The 23856-nt window shown below is 36.4% G+C and overlaps 1 protein-coding gene across 7 annotated transcripts in view; it reads right to left on the reverse strand.

The window, feature by feature from the left end:
- LOC110662164 (uncharacterized) overlaps positions 1-22205 on the reverse strand; it is a 43330-nt gene extending 21125 nt beyond the window's left edge. The window contains exons 1-15 of one of the 7 annotated variants that reach the window (XR_009147607.1): positions 21691-22203; positions 21177-21600; positions 20709-20957; positions 20418-20630; positions 20170-20301; positions 19969-20098; positions 19778-19824; positions 19582-19683; positions 19340-19444; positions 17859-18001; positions 17663-17757; positions 17480-17558; positions 17351-17399; positions 17185-17265; positions 7682-7750 (exon numbers count right to left, since the gene is read on the reverse strand). Coding sequence is in view for 5 of the 7 variants with exons in the window: in XM_058144009.1 (XP_057999992.1) it covers positions 7682-7750; positions 17185-17265; positions 17351-17399; positions 17480-17558; positions 17663-17757; positions 17859-18001; positions 19340-19444; positions 19582-19683; positions 19778-19824; positions 19969-20098; positions 20170-20301; positions 20418-20630; positions 20709-20957; positions 21177-21600; positions 21691-22052 (2280 nt within the window). In the remaining 2 variants the exon portion in view is untranslated. Of the gene's footprint in view, positions 1-7681; positions 7751-17184; positions 17266-17350; positions 17400-17479; positions 17559-17662; positions 17758-17858; positions 18002-19339; positions 19445-19581; positions 19684-19777; positions 19825-19968; positions 20099-20169; positions 20302-20417; positions 20631-20708; positions 20958-21176; positions 21601-21690 lie in introns of all 7 variants that reach the window. The other 6 variants (XR_009147608.1, XM_058144009.1, XM_058144008.1 and 3 more) reach the window with 6 other exon arrangements.
- Positions 22206-23856: the final 1651 nt, after the last annotated feature.

Below are 23856 nucleotides of genomic sequence, written 5' to 3' on the forward strand. Positions count from 1 at the left end.
CTGATAATCTACCCCATACGTCTGTATGAAGCCTTTTGCTATCAGCCTAGCCTTATACCTTTCAATTGAACCATCTGCTCTATGTTTCACAGTGAACACCCACTTGCATCCAACTGGTTTTTTTCCCATTGGAAGAGTAACAAGTTCCCATGTCTCATTCTTTGCTAAAGCTTTCATCTCCTCCACCATGGCTGCCTTCCATTTTGGATCAAGACATGCTTTCTTCCAATCTTTTGGGATAGAAACAGAGAAAACAGACAATAGAAAGGCTCTATAGGATGGAGACAAAGAATCATAGAAAATGAAATTATAGATGAGATATTTAATACAGGTTCTAACACCTTTTCTGAGAGCAATAAGAATATCAAGATCATTATTAGAAGAAGGAAGAGTAAACTGAGAATTAAAATTAGACTCTTCAGGAACCAAAGGAGACTCATCACATACCTCAGGATGTTCAGGAATTGAATCCAGAGATTCTGGTTGATCAGCAGTCTCTTGCTCGATGGCTATATCTGTCTTGTTCCGCCGAGTATAGATTCTCAAATCTGGTCCATTCAGTCTCCCTCGAGATTTAGGTGAGTCCCCCCGAGCATCATTATTAGGTATAGGCTTTAGACCTAGATTTTCCCTTTGAAGTTGAAAGTTGGGAGAGCACAAAGAAGAAGGGAAAGACACCTCTTCTTCCTTCCTATGCTCCCCCTGAAGAGATGGATAGAAATAAGATTCAGATTCCCTAAAGGTAACATTCATGCTCACAAAATATTTCCGTGTAGGAAGGTGGTAACACCTATACTCCTTCTGAGTACGAGAATAACCAACAAAGACGCACTTGAGGGCTCGAGGTTTTAACTTCCCCTTATTATGCTGATGAACAAAGCAAACACAACCAAAGACCTTTGGAGAAACAATATATGAATTTTTACCTTGCAAAACGTCTAAAGGACTCTTAAACTCCAAAGTCCAGAGTAGCATCCTGTTAATAAGATATGCAGCAGAAAGAATTGCATCCCCCCAGTAAGGTTTGAGAATATTCATTGTAAACATAAGAGACCTACCAACCTCAAGTAAATGTCTATTTTTTCTCTCAGACACTCCATTTTTGAGCACTAGTGTTAACACAACTAGTCTGATGCAAAATTCCGTGTGACTTTAAATATTCCTGAAAAACTCAATTTATATACTCTGTGCCATTATCAATTCTCAGTATTTTAACATGAACATCAAACTAGGTGCTAATCATTTTGTGAAACTGCTAAAAACATGAAAATACTTCATTTTTCCCTTTCATCAGATATAACCTAGTTAACCTACTGCAACAATCAATAAAGGTCATAAACCATCTATAACCTGATAAAGACACAGTTTGAGTAGATCCCCATACATCAGAATGGATAGTCATAAAAGGAACTAAAGCCTTATTATTTATTGCAGGATAAGATTGTCTAATATGCTTGGCAAACTCACAAGCATCACATACTAACAATTCAGTTTTGCATTGCTTAAACAAAAGAGGATAAAGTTTCTTTAAAACAGTAAATGAATGATGTCCAAGTCTCCTATGCCACTAAATAAGTTCTTCCTCAGTACCAATAGATTGTCCCAACATGGCCTGATCAACACAATCATTCAATAGATATAGCTTATCTTGCAATCTACTACTGCCAATCGTTCTCCCTGTTATCAACTCCTGAAACACACAGTGAGTCGAAAAAAATTCAATTTTGCAGTTGAGAGTTTTGACAGACAAAAGGTTAATAGGAAAGCTAAGCACATGTAAGACAGAACTAAGACTTATAGTAGGAGTGCATTTAACAGAACCTATTCCAGAAACATTAGATAAGAATCCATTGGCAATGCGGACTTTTTCTTTGCCTGAACATGGAGAATAAGATATGAATTTATTCGAAGAGCCTGTCATATGTTTACGCCAAAATCTATAACCCAGAATGAATTATTATGATTGGCAAGAGAAGCATTACTTGAGTTGACGAAGTTAGAAGAGGCAACTGTAGTGGATTGTGATTCAAGCTGTGATAGGAATTCTCTCAGAGTCTGTACCTCTTCATTAGAAAATATCTCAGTGATAGCAGTATCTTCAGAAACACTCACAGCTTCAGACACATTTACTTGTAATCTAGCAGAGCCCATCCTTTTTTCTCCACACCCTTTAGTTGGGCGGCCGTGCAACTTCCAACATTGTTCTTTGGTGTGCCGAGATTTCTCACAGTAGTCACAATGCAAGTGATCCTTATCTGATGGACCATATGAATATTCTCGTAAGGAGTTAGCAACCAGCCCAGCCCAGCCTTATCAACAGTTGTAGAATTAATCATGACATTCCTTCTGCTATTCTCCTGCTGAACATAAGAGTATGTCTGCCTTAAGGTGGGCAAAGGATCATTACTAAGCACTTGGACTGGAATCTGATCATACTCCACATTTAGCCCAGCAAGAAAATCATATATTCGTTCCTTCTCAACCAATTTCTGAAACTTAACTGCATCAACTGGACATGAAGCCTGAAAGTCCTAATAGAAATCCAACTCTTGCCATAGACCACTCAGTTCCGCATAATACTGAGCAACAGTCAACTCACCTTTTGTGATTCCATGAACCTGTTCCTAAGCTCATAAACTTGTGCATTATTCCCAACTTGAGAATAAGTTTGAGAAACAGCACTCCAAATGGTAGCGGCACTGTCCAACAATAAATACCCACGAGCTATATGAGGTTGCATAGAATTGATGAGCCATGACATAACAAGAGAGTTCTCCGACTTCCACCTGCTATAGGTAGAACTAGTACTTTCTGGCTTTTTTCTATCTCCAGTGATATACCCCTGCAGTCCTCTAGCCTGAATGAGCAATAAATAAGATCTAGACCATGCCAAATAATTAGTTTCATCCAACTTTACAGAATTAATTTGTAAAGAAGGATTATCACCAATAAATCCAGCCTTTGTTTCAGAGGCTTTCTTCTTTTCATCAGTCATTTTTCAATTAAAGAAATAAGTACTGAGACAGAAAGCAAGAAACTAGGCAACGGAATGTTCTCAAAAAAATAAATGTGTAAATCAGGTGTGAAAACACGTTGGTCAGAGGCGCACCGGACAGGGAAGGTCGTCGGCAAAAGGTGTGGTTGGAGAAATCACCGAAAAAAAGAGTGCACACGCAGACGCGTGAAGAATGACGCAAGACTTCTAGAGGCGCGTGAGCTCACGCGCTTCACCGGACGGTAGCTGGACTCCGAGCATAGGCCGATCGACTGGTGTCCATCCTCCTCAAGTGGGTAGTGACAGTCACCTCCTTCCCAGAACGACGTAGAAGCTTGACCCAAAAAAAAATTACCCAAAACTACACTGTTCACGCCAATAAATTTTGGCACAGCTCTGATACCATATAGAAAACAGAGAATTTGAAAAATTTTCTTTTATATTTCTTCATACTAAAATAATTTACAAGCACTCTAATTTATATACAAAGGCTAGAACTTACTAGAAAACTAATAATAGCCAATAAATACAATGATTTTTAATTATATTCTAATTTACAGCTAATTTACACTGATTAAGGGATTTACACCAATTGAGGGATTCTAACAAGTACCAGCACCAATTTCAAAGTTTGCTAGCTGGTACAAGCAATGAATTTGCAATAGCTTTTGAAAGAAAATAGTAGTTGGGGGAACTTATGGCAAGGAAAATGGACAAATTTATGGTCCAATACAAGAACAACACCCACTTCATCAATCCCGCCTATATATTGCCAACCAAATCATTAGCACATCACAGAATTCCAATGCAGGAAGTTTTTTGTCCCCATTTGTTAGCCATGCAAAGATGGCTAAGCAAAGAGCAAAAGGCCTTTGCTATAATTGTGATGAAAATTATTTAACTCAATACTTGTTTGACAAACCACAGAATAAATTTTAATTTGATGGACGATAGTAAAGTATTTTTATGAGAAATGAGAAGTCTTATAGAGAAATTTTATATGTAAGGTTGAATCTCTCAGACATATCATTACCTATAAAACTTGGACACATAATTTTTCTCCTTGATAAGAGTGTGCTTAAGATTATATAATTTTTAAGATTTCACGAAGAAATGTATGAGTGTTTGAAAAAACAAAATTTAGTGAGATTTTCAACTACAAGAGTTTGTAAAGTTAAATGTTGACATTATAATGTTTTAAAGCATTTGCGAAAACCCCTAAAAGTTCATAGCTTAGGTATAATTATCCTTAATTTTCTAAAACATAATTTTATAAGAAATGTAAATAAATAAAAATCTGTATCCAAGCTTTCAAAATTGACCCTATACAAAAGTCATTACAAATTACACTTTTATTCTTAGCCTTAAAGTTTTCAAGTCTCTTAAACCTCTATTTTATTTCTAGCAACTATTGGAATCCCATTAGGATTTGTATTCTATTTGTAATTATCTTCCTTTTTTGTTAGAATCCTAGTGCATCTTGGTTTCCTAGTGTATCTAGAATTATTGTATATAAATAGGGAGAAGTGTACAGAGTTATACAACAGAAATATGGAAGACAGCCATGGTAGAGGAGATAAAAGCTTTGACAAAAAATGAGACATGAGAACTTGTTACTCTTTCATTGGGGAAGAAACTGGTTGGATAGATGTTTGCTGTGAAGCACAAAGCAGATGGTTCCTGTAGTGAATATTTTCTATATATTTTTTTAAATGAGATACAAGATATTTATGTATAAAGGACCCTATAATTAAGTATTCTGAATCCTATAATTAAGTATTCTAACTGGGGTGATATCCCACTAATTATGCTAACTAATTAGCTAACTAATTAAGAAAGAATATTATTACATAATTATAGGATTGACTTCCTATAACACTCGCCCTCAAGTTGGAGCATAGATATTAATTATGCCTAACTTGTTACAAATGTAGTCAACTCAAGCCCTATTCAAAGCCTTTGTGAAGATATCTCCTAACTGCTCCCCGGTTTTGACATGCCATGTTGAGATAATCTTCTGTTGAATCTTTTCTCGAAGGAAGTGACAATCAAGTTCAATCAATATGCTTAGTACGTTCATGAAACACTAGATTTGAGGCGATATGGAGAGCAACTTGATTGTCACACCATAGTTTGGCAGGAGATGAGGTCTCAAAATCCACTTCTTCCAATAACTGATGTGTCCACATTACTTCACACATAGCTTGGGTCATAGCTCGATATTCTGATTCAGCACTCGAACAAGAAACTACAATCTGTTTCTTATTTCTCTAAGATACTAAGTTTCCTCCAACAAAGATACAATATCCTGTAATGGATCTCCTATTAATCTTTGAACCTGCCCAATCTGCATTTGAAAAACACTCAATATTTAAGTGCCCATGATTGCTATATGAGAGACCACGACCTGGAGCACCCTTCAAGTAACATAAAATTTGCCCCAAGGCTTTTCAATGCTTAATAGTTGGAGAGGACATAAATCGACTTACAACACTAACTGAATATGCAATATCCGAACGAGTCACTGTAAGATAATTAAGCTTGCCAACCAATCTCCTATACATCTCAGAGTCCTCAAATAGTTCACCATCTCTTGCTGTGAGCTAAAGATTCGGAGTCATTAGTGCACTGCATGGTTTGGCACCTATTTTTCCTGTTTTCACCAATAAATCAAGGACATATTTCCTCTGAGATAAGAAGATGCTTTTCTTATACCTTGAAACTTCAATGCCTAAAAAATATTTTAACAAACCCAAACTTTTGTTTGAAATTGAGAATGAAGGAATGACTTGAGTAATGAAATGCCTGCAGAGTCATTTCCAGTAATAACAATATCATCAATATATACTATAAGTAAGATTAGTCCAGCTTTAGAGTGTCTATAAAACACCGAATGATCAGACTTGCTCTTCTTCATACCAAACTGTTGAACTACCTCACTGAATCTGCCAAACCAAGCTCGAGGACTCTATTTCAAGCCATAAAGAGATTTTCGAAACCTGCAAACTTTGTCTAACTCTCCCTGACCAATAAAACCTAGTGGTTTGTCCATATAAACTTCCTTCTAGAGATCACCATGAAAGACAGCATTTTTGATATCTAACTGATGTAAAGACCAATCATATCTAGCTGCCAAAGAAACAAACAAGTAAATAGAAGCTAGTTTAGCAACAGAAGAGAAAGTGTCAGAGTAATCAATGCCATAAGTCTGAGCATATCCTTTAGCAACAAAGCGAGCCTTGAGACGAGCCACAGTACCATCAGGATTCACTTTGACTGTAAAAACCCATTTACATCCAATAGCTTTTTTATCCGGGGGCAGATGTACCAATTCCCAAATACCATTGGTATCTAAAGCCACCATTTTCTCTTCCATTGCAACATGCCAGCCAGGATGGGACAATACCTCAGCAACAATTTTAGGAATAGAAATAGTATCTAGAAAACTGATAAAACAACAAGATGATGGAGACAAGTGATCATAACATACAAAGGAAGAGATAGGATAAGTACATTGACGTTTACCTTTACGAAGAGCAATGGGAAAATCTAAGTCAGACTGAGGAGCAGTGGATGGAACTAGATCTTCTGACGAAGAAGATGGTGGAGGATCTGAGTCAAGAGTCTCCAATCTCCTAGAATAAACATGAACAAAAGGTAGGCGAGGGGGTTGAGCCGGTGCTGGTGCAGGAGAATTCTGAAGACCTAGGTGAGGACTTGACACTGGATGGATAGAATAAACTAAGAGATCATCTTCCTCCCCTGGACTCTCATAAATAGGTGAGGGAGGAAAGAATAAAGTAGATTCAAAAAAGGTAACATCAGCAGACACAATATAATGATTAAGGGTTGGAGAAAAACATTTGTACCCTTTTTGAAGTCGAAAATATCCAAGGAAGAGGCACCTAAGAGACTTGGGATCCAGTTTAGTAAGTTGTGGACGAACATCTGACACAAAATAAGTACTATCAAAGATACGAGGTTCAATAGGAAATAAAGATTTAGAAGGAAATAAAATAGTATAAGGAATGTCATCGTTAAGGATAGATAATGGCATACGATTAATCAAGAAACAAGTTGTAGAAACTACATTAGCCCAAAACTGTTTAGGAACCTTCATTTGAAAAATGAGTGCCCGTGCTACCTCAAGGAGATGTCTATTTTTCCTTTTAGTAACCCCATTCTGGGATGGAGTATCAACACAAAATGTCTGATGAAGAATGCCTTTTTGTGACATATAGGTTTAAAAATTGCCAGAAAGATATTCCTTAGCATTATCGGTTCTCAATATATGCACAGACGTATTAAATTAATTTTGAATCTCACCACAAAAGGCACAAAAGTAGAAAACAATTCCAAATGATTATTCATTAAAAATAATCAAGTAACACGGGAATAATCATCAATAAATGTAACAAAATACTTGAATCCAGAGTTTGAAACAACAGGACATGAACCCCATACATCAGAATGAACTAACTCAAAAGGGGAAGAAGCACGTTTATTGACTCGAGACACTTTAGGCAAACGATAATGTTTAGCAAACTGACAGGACTCACAATCTAGAACTGACAAAGACTGAAACTGTTGACATAACATCTTCAAGACAGATGGAGACGAATGTCCCAACCGACAAAGGACTTCAATAGGAGTTATAATACTGGAACATAGAAGAGATTTTGGCACCTGTTTGTCAATGACGTAGAGGCCTCCAGACTCATATCCTTTACCAATAATCCGCTTCGTTGTAAGATCCTGAAACAAATAATGATCAGGAAAAAATGACACTACAATTAAGAATTAAGTTTACTGAGAGAAAGTAAATTAAAGGCGAATTTGGGTAGACACAAAACAGATGATACAAAAATGGATGGTGTGAGATTTGCAATGCTAGAACCAATGACACAAGACTTTGACCCATCGGCCAAAACAACAGAGGAAGAAAGATGATGAGGTTGAAATGTAGACAAAAGGTTAGAATTACCTGTCATGTGGTCTGTAGCACCAGAATCAATGACCCATTTGGAGGAGACAAGGCATGTAATAGATTTACCTGACTCAGCTATTGCAGTGACTGGGAAACTAGAGGACTTTAGAGAGGCCTGATACTGTGAGAACTGTGCATATTCTTCAGCAGATACTAAAACTGCTTTCTCAGAAGGAGCTACTGAAGAGTCATCAACTACCATATTGGCCATCCGACGTCGTGGGTTCTTATTCTGAAGTTTCAGACAATACCTTTTTGTATGACCTGGCTCATGGCAATAGTAACATTCAATTCCTCCCGAGTCACGATTAAGGGCAACCTCCCCACTACGCTGGTTACCCCTATTGCCACTATACCCTCCTTTACTGCCTCCTTTATGACTTTGCCTGCTACTGGCAGTACGACTAACAAGAGCACTATTAACAGATTGGGAGAATTGGGGAGCTTCAATACGAAGTACTCTTGAGAAAGTATTATACAGAGATAAAATTTTAGAACCAAAAAGAATTTGAGATTTATTAGTCTCAAACTCTGGGGGAAGACCAGCCAAAAAACTTATGATAGCCATTTGTTCTCGTTGAGCTTATTGAACTTTCACATCAGGATTAAACGATATTAAGACATTAAGTTTTTCATAAATCCTTTTAAAATCCATAAAATAGGCTGTGAGAGACCTATCTTGTTTCTCTGCATGATAAAATGCCTTACATACCTCATAAATATGAGAGATATTTCCTTTACCCAAATATAAAAATTCTAAATAATCCACAAATTCTTTAACAAACTCACAGTGATTAATTAAGCTAATTACCTCACTGTTAATGGAATTGCAAATTTGCAGGAACAAACGAGCATCTTCCCTCATCCAAGTTTGCTTTGTATCATCAGTAGGTGGATCTTGGGTGAAATGATCATCCTTATTGATACTCCGCAAATAAACCCGAACCGTCTTACTCCAATCCAGATAATTAGAACCATTAAGTTTGTGTTCCATGATTTTAGCCATCACAGGAATCACATCAGCTATTACACTTTTACTTTCCGCCATTAAAAAAATTTCACAACAGCAAATCATAGAAATCTCCTTTTCCAAACCAATAAACACAGAGCAAACACACCTCAAGACACAATTTTAAAGTAGTTCAATGTAACAGTAGCCAGAAACATATCCAACAATAGGTGGACCAAGACAAATCACCTCTACAAAGGCACCCTATGGCAAAATAACTAACAAGAATGCAGTATACACCCAAGACAATGCCGGTGAGAGCAATCGGAGCGGCAGAGGACGTCAGAAGCGCCTCCACGTGCGGGCGAGGGGGATGGCAACAGGAGCTTGTACCGGCGCATGAGCCTCACTCGCCGATCTTCTAGTGACCAGATTTTCTGGGTGAGGTCGTCGGAAAGGGACCTTCCTTCCTGGGTGAGCAATGAGACTTAAATATCACCTTGAGATGTTGACCTAACTCCACAATGATGCTTCTGATAGAAAAAAAAATTCTTTTCTAACAAAGCTCTGATACCATGTAGTATATATTTTCTTTGTATTTTGTTGAATGAGATACAAGGTATTTATATACAAAGAATCCTATAATTAAGTATTCTAATTGGGGTGATATCCCACTAATTATGCTAACTAATTAAGAAAGAATATTATTATATAATTATAGGATTGACTTCCTATAACAGTTCCATTGAAAGGTATAAGGCCAGACTAGTAGCAAAAGGCTTTACTCAGATATATGGGATGGATTATCAGAAGACTTTTGCCCTTGTTGTAAAAATGAATACTATCAAGATCTTGTTGTCACATGTTGCAAACCTTGAATGAGACCTACGGCAGTTTGATATTAAGAATGCTTTTTTACATGGAGATTTAGAAAAGGAGTTATACATGAAAATTCCTCCAGGTTTTGAGGATGAAAAGACCAAAGGTAAATCCAGTAGATTGAAAAAGCATTATATGGTTTGAAGCAGTCACCAAAAGCGTGGTTTGGCAGAATTAGTAAAGCCATGACTTCCTTTGAGTTTTATTAAAGTAATGTTGATCATATCCTATTTATAAAATATCGTAGACATAAAATCACGCTGCTTATTGTCTATGTTGATAATATAGTTGTAACAGGATGATAAGGATGAGATTGCTCATCTTAAAAAGCCCTTGGCCTGGAATTCGAGATTAAAGACTTAGGATACTCCCTTGGAATAGAAGTAGCTAAGTCAGGTAAAGGGATTTTCATTTCTCAAAGGAAGTACATATTAGATCTTCTAGATGAAACTAGCACGTTAGACTATAAACCAATAGAGTCTCCTATTGAAGCCAATCATAAGCTACAAGCAAGAGTTGATATAGGAAGATTTCAAAGGTTGGTTGGGAGATTAATTTATCTTTCTTATACTATACCCGACATAGCTTATGCTGTAAGCTTAGTAAGCTAGTATATGCACGACCCTCAAGAACCTCATTTAGAGGCTGTCTTTCGTATCCTAAGGTACTTAAATCTGCGCTAAATAGGGGCTCAACGCATGGTCACCTCTAAATAAAAGCTTTTACAGATACAGATTGGGCTGGATCTCTTCATAAAGGGAGGTTAACATCGAGATATTGCACCTTTGTTGGTGGCAATTTAATTACTTAGAGAAACAAGAAGCAAAATATAATAGCAAAATCTAGTGCAGAAGCAGAGTACAGAGATATGGCACAGGGTATTGTGAGTTATTATGGCTGCGAAAATTGATGGAGGAATTGAAACTATCAGAAACTAATAGTTTGTCTTTGTTTTGTGTCAACATTCATAATCAAGTTCAACATGATTAGACCAAGCATATAGAGATTGATCGACACTTCATTAAAAAAAATAAAAAAATAAAAAAAACAAAACAAAAAATAAAGGATGGATCTTTAAGTGTCTCTCATATGACTTCAAAGGAACAAGTGGCTGACGTGTTCACTAAAAGTTTAAGCAACAAATTATTCTATACTTTGATATACAAGTTGAGCACGTGTAACATACATGAACCAACTTATTAGGATTTGTATTCTATTTGTAATTATCTTCCTTTTTTGTTAATGTTATGGAAAGTCAATCACTATATTATTTCTCTGTATATTCTGTATTCTGTATTCCTGTTTAGGATTTAGGAATTTCTTATTTAGAATTTCTTCCTAATTAGTACAACACAATTATAGGAATCACTTGTATATATATACCTATGTACAGATTAATTGAAATCAAGGAGAATCATCTCTTTTTACAGGGTATCAAAGCAGGTCATCTATCTAGGGTGACTATTTATTCTCACCACCAGCTCAGGAGAGACCTTGGCCGCCGACCGACCTTCCCCTCTGATCCAGTCGCCTGAATCCAAGTGCGTGAGGCTCACACGCCCAACTCAGGTTCTCATCGTTTCTTCAACTCGTGGAGGCACGTCCGCCGAACGTTTTAACTCTTATCAGCATCGCCGGTGTCACCTCAACCCCCTCATTCCACCTCTGTGTGCTATTGCCTGATCCAATATACCATTAAAGGACTTCTGAGGTTTGGCTCTCAGATCCTATTTCTGCATTTACTTGATTTGTGATTTTGGATTATTTTGCGGCTGTAAGTACTTTGGATTAGCGCTTCGTACAGAGAAAACTCAATCTTCATAGCCTGTCAGTAGTGTTCTCATTAACCGTAATCCAAATGGACAACAGGGTAATAGAAGAGGAAGTAGAGGAATTATAGGCAACAGAGATAATCAGCGTAATGGTGAGGCTAGTTCTAATATGGACTCAAGAGGAGTCATTTGTTATTATTGCCATGAGCCTGGCCATACAAAATATAATTGTCAGGAACTTTAGAGGAAAAATCAGCGATCGCAGATGGCAAATATAGCAGCAGAGGATTCTACAGTATCTTCTTCTGAGAAAATTGTTTTGGTATCTGCAGAGGATTTTGTATAGTTTTCCCAGTATCAAGCATCTCTAAAGCCTACCAGTTCCCTGTCACTGCGATCGCTGAGTTAGGTAAATCCACTACATGCCTTGTGTCTTCCTCATCCAAATGGTTATTGAATCTGGTGCGATAGATCACATGACAGGTAATTGTAGTCTTCTATCTGTTTTTCAGCCTAATCTCACTTTCTCTACTATTACTTTAGCTGATAGTTCTACTTCTTGTGTCATGAGTTCTGGAACTGTGAACCGGACTTGGTCAATTTCTTTATCATCTATTTTATGTCTACCAAAATTCTCTTTTAATCTACTTTCTGTTAGTAAACTTACTCGTACCTTAAATTGTTCTGTTTTCTTTTTTCCTGACCAGTGTTTGTTTCAGGATCTTACGATGAAGCAGGTTATTGGTAGAGGACGTGAGTCAGGTGGTCTCTACATTCTGGAAAATCATGTACCGCGATCGCTTATTTGCTCCAGTACCTTAACACCTCTTGAAGCTCATTGTAGATTGGGCCATCCTTCTTTGTCTACCATGAATAAGCTGTGTCCTCAGTTTCAGTCTTTATCAGTACTAGAATGTGAGTTGTGTCAGTTTGCAAAACATCATCGTTTGCCTTCTATATCTAGAGTCAATAAATGGGCTTCATCCCCTTTTGAATTAGTTCATTCTAATGTTCAGGGTCTTTGTTCTGTTACTTCTAAAATTGGATTTCGTTATTTTGTTACTTTTTTTGATGATTACTCTCGTGTTACCTAGTTATATTTAATGAAGAATCATTCTGAGTTATTTTCTATCTTTTGTGCCTTTTGTAATGAAATCAAAACTCAATTTAATATTTCTGTGCACATATTAAGAAGTGATAATGCCAAAGAATATTTTTCAGCACAATTTCAGTCTTATATGACATAAAATGGCATTCTTCATCAGTCTTCCTGTGTAAATACCACATCCCAAAATAGCGTGGCCAAAAGAAAAATCAACATCTTCTTGAGCTAACTCGTGCTCTTCTTTTTCATATGAAAGTTCCCAAACACTTTTGGGTGGATACAATTTCTATGGCATATTTTTTTATCAATCGTATGCCGTCTTTTGTCCTTAATGGGGATATTCCTTATACTGCTTTATTTCCTACAAAATCTTTGTTTCCTGTTGAACCCCGTATTTTTTTTTGTACCTATTTTGTGTGTAATGTTCATCTATAAGTTACTAAATTGGGTACTCCCGGCTCAAAAAAGGATACCGTTGTTTCTCTCCTACTCTTAATCGTTATCTTGTTTCTGCAGATATCATATTTTTTGAGTCCACTCCATTCTTTCCTCAACCATCTATGTATGAGAGTCAGGGAGAGGAGGATGATCTCTTAATATATACTGTCCAACTAATGTCTAGTCCTCTCCCACAGCCTGTTCCTTCCGTCTCTAGACCTACTTGACCTCCTGTTGTTCGTGTTTATTCCAAGAGATTAGAGATTCCTGACTCAGATCCTCCACCAGCTACTTCGTTGGGAGATCCTGTACCTCATACTAATCATGATTCTGACCTAGACTTATCCATTGATCTTCATAAAGGTAAGCGTTCATGCACTTACCCTATCTTTTCTTTTGTTTCTTATAATCAATTGTCTTCTTGTTCTCGGTGTTTTATTACTTCTTTAGACTCTGTTCCTATCTCTAATATTGTTGGTGAGGCACTGTCTCATCCTGGCTGGTGTGCTGCTATGAAAGAGAAAATGAAGGCTTTAGATGCCAATGGTACTTGGGAACTGTTGCCTTTGCCCACTGATAAGAAAGCTATTGGTTGCAAATGGGTATTTATAGTAAAGGTAAATCCTGATAGTTCTGTGGTTAGGTTAAAAGCACGCCTTGTGGCAAAAGGATATGCTCAGACATATGGGGTTGATTACTCTGACACTTTTTCTCCTGTAGCTAAACTTACTTATGTTCGCTTGTTTATCTCTTTAGCAGCTACATATAATTGGCCCCTGCACCAATTGGATATCAAAAATGCTTTCCTTCATAGTGACCTTCAGGAGAAGATGTATATAGAGCAATCACCTGAGTTTGTTGCTCAGGGGGAGTTGGGTAAAATTTGTAGGCTTCGGAAGTCTCTTTATGGCTTGAAACAAAGTCCTAGGACCTAGTTTGAGAGATTCAGTGAAGCAGTACAGGAATTTGGTATGCAAATGAGTAAGTATGATCATTCAGTATTTTATAGGCAATCTGAGGCCGGTCTAATTCTGCTGGTAGTCTATGTGGATGACATTGTCATCATTGGGAGTGACTCTGCAGGTATTTCATCTCTTAAAATCTTCCTCCAAAGACTTGGGATTGTTAAAGTATTTCTTGAGTATTGAAGTTATGAGAAGTAAGAAGGGTATGTTCTTATCTCAAAGAAAATATGTCCTCGATCTATTGACAGAGACAGGAAAATTAGGTTCTAAGCCTTGCAGTGCACCAATGACTCCAAATTTACAACTGTTAGCAGGGGATAATGAGTTGTTTGAAGATCTAGAGAGATACAGGAGATTGGTAGAAAAATTGAACTACCTTACAGTCACTCGTCCTGACATTGCTTATGACGTTAGTGTGGCAAGTCAGTTTATGTCTTCCCCAACTGTTACTCATTGGGAAGCCTTGGGACAAATCTTATGTTATCTGAAGGGCACTCCAGGAAGAGGTTTGTTATATGGTAATCATGGGCATTTGAATGTTGAATGTTTTTCAGATGCTGACTGGGCTGGATCTAAGGTTGACAGGAGATCAACTACTGGATATTGCGTTTTTGTTGGAGAAAATTTGGTATCTTGGAGAAGCAAGAAGCAAAGTGTAGTTTCTTGATCTAGTGCTGAATCGAAATACAAAGCCATGGCACAATCAGTATGTGAGGTAATGTGGATACTTCAATTACTAGAGGAGACAGGTTTTAAGATCTCCCTGCCTGCGAAATTGTAGTGTAATAATCAAGTTGCTCTCCATATTGCTTCTAATCCGGTGTTTCATGAGCGGACTAAATATATTGAGATTGATTGTCACTTTGTTCGTGAAAAGATTCAACAACAGATCATCTCAACAGGACACATCAAAACTGAATAGTAGTTAAGAGATAGTTTCATAAAAACTCTGAATGGAACTAGGATTGACTACGTTTGTAACAAGTTAGGCATGATTAACATCTATACTCCAACTTGAGGGGGAGTGTTATGGAAAGTCAATCACTATATATATATTCTATATTCTGTATTTCTATTTAGAATTTCTTATTTAAGATTTCTTCCTAATTAGTAGAACACAATTATAGGAATCAATTATATATATATATATACCCATGTACAGATTAATTAAAATTTTTGCCCACTGGTAAGAAAGCTATTGATTGCAAATGGGTATTTACAGTAAAGGTAAATCCTAATGGATCTGTGACTAGGTTAAAAGCACGCCTTGTGGCAAAAGGATATGCTCAGACATATGGAGTTGATTACTCTGACACTTTTTCTCTTGTAGCTAAACTTACTTCTGTTCACTTGTTTATCTCTTTAGCAGCTACATATGATTGGCCCCTGCATCAATTGGATATCAAGAATGCTTTCCCTCATGGAGATCTTCAGGAGGAGGTGTATATGAAGCAACCACCTGGGTTTGTTGCTCAAGGAGAGTTGGGTAAAGTTTGTAGGCTTCGGAAGTCTCTTTATGACTTGAAACAAAGTCCTAGGGCCTGGTTTGGGAGATTCAATGAAGCAGTACAGGAATTTGGAATGCAAAAGAGTAAGTGTGATCACTCAGTATTTTATAGGCAATCTGAGGCTGGTCTAATTCTCCTGGTAGTCTATGTGGATGACATTATCATCACTGTGAGTGACTCTGCAGGTATTTCATCTCTTAAAACCTTCCTCCAAACCCAATTTCAGACCAAAGACTTGGGATTGTTAAAGTATTTCTTGGGTATTGAAGTTATGAGAAGTAAGAAAGGTATTTTCTTGTCTCAAAGAAATTATGTCCTCTATCTATTGACAGAGACAGGAAAATTAGGTGCTAAGCCTTGCAGTGCACCAATGACTCCAAATTTACAACTTTTAGTAGAGGATAATGAGTTGTTTGAAGATTCAGAGAGATACAGGAGATTGGTAGGAAAATTGAACTACCTTACAGTCACTCGTCCTGACATTGCTTATGCAGTTAGTGTGGTAAGTCAGTTTATGTCTTCCTCGACTGTTGCTTATTGGGAAGCCTTGGGACAAATCTTGTGTTATCTAAAGGGTGCTCCAGGAAGAGGTTTGTTATATGGTAATCATGGGCATTTAAATGTTGAAGGTTTTTCAAATGCCGACTGGGCTGGAACTAAGGTTGACAGGAGGTCAACTACTGGATATTGCGTTTTTGTTGGAGGAAATTTGATATCTTGAAGAAGCAAGAAGCAGAGTGTAGTTTCTCGATCTAGTGCTGAATCAGAATACAGAGCCATGGCACAATCAGTATGTGAGGTAATGTGGATACTTCAATTACTAGATAAGACAAGTTTTAAGACTTCCCTGCCTGCGAAATTGTGGTGTGATAATCAAGCTGCTCTCCATATTGCTTCTAATTCGGTGTTTCATGAGCGGACTAAACATATTGAGATTGATTGTCACTTTGTTCGTGAAAAGATTCAACAACAAATCATCTCAACAGGACACATCAAAACTGGAGAGCAGTTAGCAGATATTTTCACAAAAGCTCTGAATGGAGTTATGATTAACTACATTTGTAACAAGTTGGGCATGATTAACATCTATGCTCCAACTTGAGGGAGAGTGTTATGGAAAGTCAATTACTATATTATTTCTCTGTATATTCTGTATTCTGTATTCTTATTTAGGATTTCTTATTTAGGATTTCTTCCTAATTAGTAGAACACAATTATAGGAATCAATTATATATATATATACCCATGTACAGATTAATTGAAATCAAGGAGAATCATCTCTTTCTACAGTAACTATCTTCCTTTTTTGTTAGTATCCTAGTGCATCTTGTTTTCCTAGTATTATCTAGAATTATTGTATATAAATAGAGAGAAGTGTACAGAGTTATACAATAGAAATATAGAGTTTTACTCTTCTAAAATACCTATTTCATCAGCAACCCTACTTCGTACCCTAGTTTTCAACTTAGCAGTAAATTAAAATACTGATCTAGATTCAAGAAAACCCTTTCATGTTAAAATAATTGAGTGAGTAATGCATCAAGCCATCAACAAACAATGACAAGAAGTATTTTCCTTCGCCTTGCCTTAGATGAGGGAAGGTGTAAAGGGCAGCCTAGTAATGCATCAATTCCACCAAGAGATCCCCGATTTGTCAACCTCTCCACCTGAAACGTAGACATTTAAAAACGTTAGTCCAAGTACTTGCTTTATTGTCCACATCCTCCTCATTCCCACAAAACTTCCACTTACAACCGAAAGTAAAAGAAAGTACGCAGGGAGAATTTGTAAAGTTGTAGACCTGCAAAAGTAGATTTCAACTTCAGCATTCACTACGATATAGACTATAATTTAGACAGTAAAGGATGGCCAAAACGTTACTGCAAGGAAGAGGAGGCCAATGGAAAGATATTCAAACAAACAGGAGATATGTCACCATCTAGATTCATCCATAGTTCTCCTAGAAAGAAAAATAGAAAATGCAATAGAAACCAAGTTTGTTTCCCAAAAAAATTTAACGAAAGACAAAAAGAATATATACATGTAATGTATCACTAGTCTCACCTTCTAAACCGCCATATGCATCAGTACCATGCAATTGGCCACCATCAAGATCAGATAGAAACATAGATTCAAAATCGTCAATATGTCTGGCAGTCCTACAATTGTAGATAAGTGGAGATATATAATCTGGTAAAGGATCATTTTCTTACATAGCTGAGAAGCTTAACTACCAAGAATAAACATTGTGCTTGCTTACCATTCAATAATTGCTGGCTGAAGTCTTTTATGTTCTAGCATTACAGTCAGTTCATCATAAAAAAGGATCAATGGTAAGCAAAAATGTTTGGAAGAATCCAAAGATGTTCTTAAGAGTTCCAAAGCCTCCTCACAGTTGGTTGTCTGTGTCAACGATATCCAAGAATGGTGAATGGACATAACAAAATGTGAGGTTCCATAATCCATATTGGAAAATAAGTAGAAAGGTGGAAAGAGGAAAAACATATGTCTATGCCCCTGAATTTTAAGAGGAAAACCTATTCAGTCCCTCACCTTTTATTTTGATCTATTGAGTCATAGTATTACTAAATACTAATATTTCATAAACAATTAAATACGAGTTAAAGAAATTACCATTTTGTGACGGTAACAAGGAAAATATAGTCAAGGTGAAAACAAACACCAAATGGTTGAAGACACAAAAGAAGTAGAGGCATGAACACCTGCTTCTAGATTAGCTTCCATTGAAATTGAGTTGGAAAAAATTGAGCTCAAAAGAAGCATCCAAAAAATAAATACCAAATTGTTGAAGACACAAAAGGAGAAGTTAATGAAAGCTTTGGGTACTATTTTGCTTCCTAATCATATTTGGTTAAAACTCTAATTATCTAGATGAGTTTCTACAACCTAGCTTTCAAATGAAGCTAAAATTGTTCCTTATCATCTAAAATAAGAATATAGAAAGAGGCCATCTCTATTCTAGGTTAGACCCTTAAACTTTGGTATGGGTAAAATTTTTGTGATGGATACTTTCTCTCCTCATGTTTTGGTGCTTTTGCTAGAAATGCTTTCAATCTTGTAGATTAATTTTTTATCCCTCACTTGTTGATAGTCCTTTGTACTTCAATTGCACTCCCTTGTTGCCCTCTAGTGCAGTTTTTCAATAACAAAAAAAAAATAACAGATAAAAGTCAGTGAAATATCTATTACACCCTCTTCAATTTCTATATAGTAGCTTGCCATTACTTCGTCAAGACCATAAATACTAGTAATATCTTCATTTATTGTACCACTATGTTCCATTTGAATAAAACAGTTCTGATATTACTTCATTATGACCATAAATATTAATAGTATTATCGGCTAATAATACTGCACTCATATATACAATTTAGATTCCCTGATTAATAACAATGTATTTCTTTTGGAAAAGACAAATAATGTATGCATTATTCCTTTTTCTTTTAGTCTCAAGGGGGCCTATATTTGAGTTAATTAAACATAAATGCAAGTACTTAGTTAACTATGTAGTCAGACTTCCAACAGCTCTTCTACAACCTAATCAAACTCAAACACTTATTCAAATTTGTGGTTTCATTTTTGGAATTTTCTAATTGGTCCAATTAATAAATTAACCAGAAAGTGTCATGAAGAGTATGAAAATATGGACAAGTTCAGAAACAAATAGAAAACATCACCACCAACTGCTATGATTGCACAGTTAAATGTTAGACAACCCACCTCGAATGATGAACCACTAACTTTACTTGCATCTGCAAGACAAGAGACCACTTTTAGAGTTCCGATTAAACCCATCTTTTTGTACTTCAGATCTGGATGGCTGACCTGCAATATAGGAACCAAGATAACCAATACTAAAGACTACTAGGTGACCCCCAAAAAAAAAAAAAAAGGAATGAAGGATGCACACAGAGAGGTGGGGGGGGGGAGGAGGAGAAATGCTTAAATTTACTCCAAAACACCTGTTTCCGCAGTATCATGAAAAGTTCACTTCCAAAGGAAGACCCCAAACATTCCACACTAGATGGAGCCAACAGTGCCAGGTGACTGAAAATTTCATAAACCTGAAACATGGAAATGCTGCTAAAAACTGACACAAACAACAAAAACTCAACATATAATGCCAGGAATAATGATTGGCTATGAAATGGAAGCCACCTTATGCAGATTTTCAATGTTAAACCCCTCCAAGTAATCCAATATACCTAAAACATAAAATGTAAGAAAAAAAATTGGCAGCAAATTTCAAAGCTTTACAATTTATATATGAACAAAAATAATTAAGGGAACTAAGAAGGGTTCAACTCATCACAAGTTATACGTATGTCAAACACAAATGATTAAAATACCATTTATATGAGTAGAAAGTGGAATTAATTCTTGGGCATATTTGGAGGCCATGAAAGCCATGGTCTCCAAAGCAGAAGTCACTTCAAAGCTAACTCCAGAACCCACATGAGTTACAAGTGCACTAAGAACCTGCAAAATCGCTGCAATGAGACTCCAAACATGTATCAGAAAAATAAGAAACGTTTCTTTGAACTGCTTACTTCCTGTCTAAAGTAAGAATCGCCAAACTCTTCAAACAAGCATGCGTAAATGTGAGTGCCAAACTCCCTTGCCTTCTGTTCTCTACATGCCAACAAGTACTCGGACAAAGAAAGAAATGATGGAAAATAATCCTTAAAAAAAAATGATTAAGGTGACATTCATTAGTAGTTCCCAAATGATTGCTCAATAGTCATTTAAAATTCACTTAGTGAACTATTCTTCATTCCATATGATTTTCGGCATATACCTGTACAACTTCCTTGTTCCCATGAATACACTGGTCAATCATAACTTTCTGAATACAGTTTTCAACAACTTTCTTCCTAAAAATCTTCTCAATGCTCTTTTGCATTGACTTTCCTTTCATGTATATCAACACAAGCAGCCACAAGTCTATGATCTTGTGATCCTGAGGCTTCTCAAGGCTAATCAGTAATTTCAAAATCTCTTGACATAGCATCTGAGAATAACAGCAAAAACAAAAGAGTTAAATCAAAAGATCACACACTTTTAAACTAACATCATACAACAGACTTACACTCTTAGATAGAAGACTAGTTCTCAAGGCATCAAGAGTAGATGCCTCTGTATTGGCCATAAGTGATTTTCCTTTGAGTTTTTTGTGCTGCATTTCATGAGATATTCCTATAAACTTAAGCTGCTCACGAATGTGTGATATTATTCTTCGAACATTTAGAGGTGTCGCTGAAAGCAGTAAGAATCTAAGCAAATGAGGCATTTGTTCCCCATCAATTGTTCTAATGTACGATATTGCTATGGTAATAACCTACAAAATGAAAAACTATTTTTGAGAAAGGCACATATGCTGGGCAACAATTCTCCAGCTGCATTGTTTCTCGTATAATTTTAAGGGCAACTTAAAGCGAAGCAAAATTAACAATTGGCGATATGAAGGATCTGAGAAAAAATAGAGCTTCAGTAAGTTGAATTATTAAACATTTGATTTTATGAGGAGTGATGTAAAAACAAAAGGATAATAGAAAACCTGTTCTTGCAATATGTCATCCAAATTAAGGTTTGAAAAACAGTCAAGCACAGGCATGATGATAGAAGAGTCTTCTTGGAGCATTTCTCCAAGGGAATCAACAACAGCCTTATTGCTTTGATCACCAACAATCTCCGGCAAGGATCCAATAACCTCTTTCTTCAAGTGTAAAGGGCAGATAATGAGAACTTGCATCAATTTTTCACAGAAGGCACAACAATCAACTATAAAATCAAGCCACCGAAAATGATTAATGATAAGCCGTGCAACATCATCCTCAAGCGAACACTCTGGATCAACATCGAAATATTCAGGAATTTTCTCGAGAAACAATATCTGGAGGTCCAATTGGATGACCGGGACCAGCAAAAGTTGTCGAAGTAAGCTTTCACTTCTGCCACTTTGATTTGAAGGAACCAAAACCCTAAAGAGTAGCCAAAAACGAAAACCATTGAGCCTAGAAATAAGCACAATAAAATACTATCAAATGTAATTTACACCTTAAGAAACAGACCTTCGAAGATTTTTAGGGCAGTCAATGAAAGAGGAGAAGCCAGCAAGGAAATGGGAGCGAAGGTCACAGCCGTCACTGGAAGCCGAAAATAAGCGGTCGAGATGAGAGCGGAACTTGAGGGGATCGGAAGGCAGGCAGGGTGGACCCGAGGGATTTATCAGCGTACAGCCCGCATCTGCCAGAATAGATACCATCTTATCAATTGCTACTGCTGGACTATCCTCCATAACGCCATTGTTTTCTGAAAATGATGGTGCTCCGGTGGCGGTGGTTTTGGGGATTTTGAGTTCAGGGAGAGGAGAGACAAAGGACGAAGAGGCAGGTCTCTTACGAGAAGGCAATTGTTGGTGGAGGAATACCATTTTTGGCCGGTGAAATTCCAGTTCACGAGCTTCTTTGGCGGTGTTTTCTGCTACTTCAAAGAGAAGATGACTCGGAGAAAACAGGACTGATATGGCGCCAAATTCCTGATTAGGGCTTAAGATTTGCTTTTTAAAAATTTTCACCCCCTAATTTTCTCGTTTCCTCGTGATAAAATTATGTATGAACAATAATGCTCAGGTCTAAAAAGTTAAAAAAATAATGACTTAAATGTTGATTAACATTTAACCGTAGACATAAATGGTAACGATGTGAAAATTTAACTTGATCTATTTAAAAATCTAAATAACGAAGTTAAAAGTTACCAAAATACTAATTATCCATATTAACTTTGTTTCAAATATTTTATAAATAATAATTTATAACATACATTCCTTATCATTTAAATTTCAAACACCATATAATAATAATAATAATAATAATAATAATAATGAAGAGACTTTTTTAAACAATTCGGTGAGCTTGAATCTTATTCTTAGAGTCATTTAATAATTGACTCGAACTTGAGCTTATTAAGGCTCATAACTCAGTTTATTTGTAAATTCATAAATTAATTTGTTTGAAAATTTGTAAATAAACTTATGAGTCGACTCATTTAAAAATTTTTGAACAAGCAATGCATTAGCTCTTTAAATAAGCTCATAAATGATTTCATTAAATAAACTCGCGAGTTAGCTCATTCATTTTGTTCATTTATATTAATTATTGTAATTTTTTAATGTTGTAAATATTTTAATTTTGAAAAGAATGTGAATTATACTAGAAGGATTAGATCTTTAGAAGTAAAAGAAATACGTAAAAGAATAAAAGTGGATAAAACCTGTGGACCTGATAGAATACCAATTGAAGTGTGAAAGTATTTGGGAGATATGGGAGTGGCATGGTTAACTAAATTATTTAATAAGATTCTAAATTCAAAGAAAATGTCTGATGAATGGAGGAGGAGTATTTTAGTACTTTTTTTTTTAAATAAGGGAGACATACAGAGTTGCTCAAGTTATAGAGGAATTAAACTCATGAGCCATACTATGAAGTTGTGGGAGAGAGTTGTGGAGCATCGACTGCGTCATGATACTTCTATCTCTCTCAATCAATTTGGCTTCATGCCCGGTCGTTCAACTATGTAAGCGATCTTTCTCATTAGAAGCTTGATGGATAAATATAGAGATGTGAAGAAAGATCTACACATGATTTTTATTGATTTGGAGAAGGCTTATGATAGTATTCTAAGAGATGTCTTTATGGAGTGTGTTAGAATAAAAGATGGTATCTATTAGGTACATACAAGTGTTGAAAGATATGTATGAAGGAACAACTACTATTGTGGGCACAGTGGGAGGGGACACAAGAGATTTTTCGATCTCAATTGGATTACATCAAAGATTAGCTATAAGCCGTTATCTTTTTACATTAGTTTTAGATGAATTGATGAAACATATACAAGAGAGTATTCCTTGGTGCATGATGTTTGTGGATGATATTGTTATGATTGATGAGACGCGAGAAGGAGTCAATAGAAAACTAGAGCTTTGGAGAAGTACTCTAGAGTCAAAGGCTTTAAGTTAAGTAGAACGAAGACAGAATACATGCATTGCAAATTCAGTGAAGGCCAAACTGGTGATAGGGAATGAGTTAGTTTGGATGGAGTGGTACTGTCCCAAAGTAATCACTTTAAATATCTCGGCTCAGTCCTTCAAGTAGATGGGGGATGTGAGGAGGATGTTAGTCATAGGATTAAAGCCAGATGGTTGAAGTGGAGACGTGTCACGGGAGTTTTATGTGATT

Source organism: Hevea brasiliensis, chromosome 3 (assembly GCF_030052815.1).
Source record: "Hevea brasiliensis isolate MT/VB/25A 57/8 chromosome 3, ASM3005281v1, whole genome shotgun sequence".
In the NCBI taxonomy this organism is placed as follows: domain Eukaryota; kingdom Viridiplantae; phylum Streptophyta; class Magnoliopsida; order Malpighiales; family Euphorbiaceae; genus Hevea; species Hevea brasiliensis.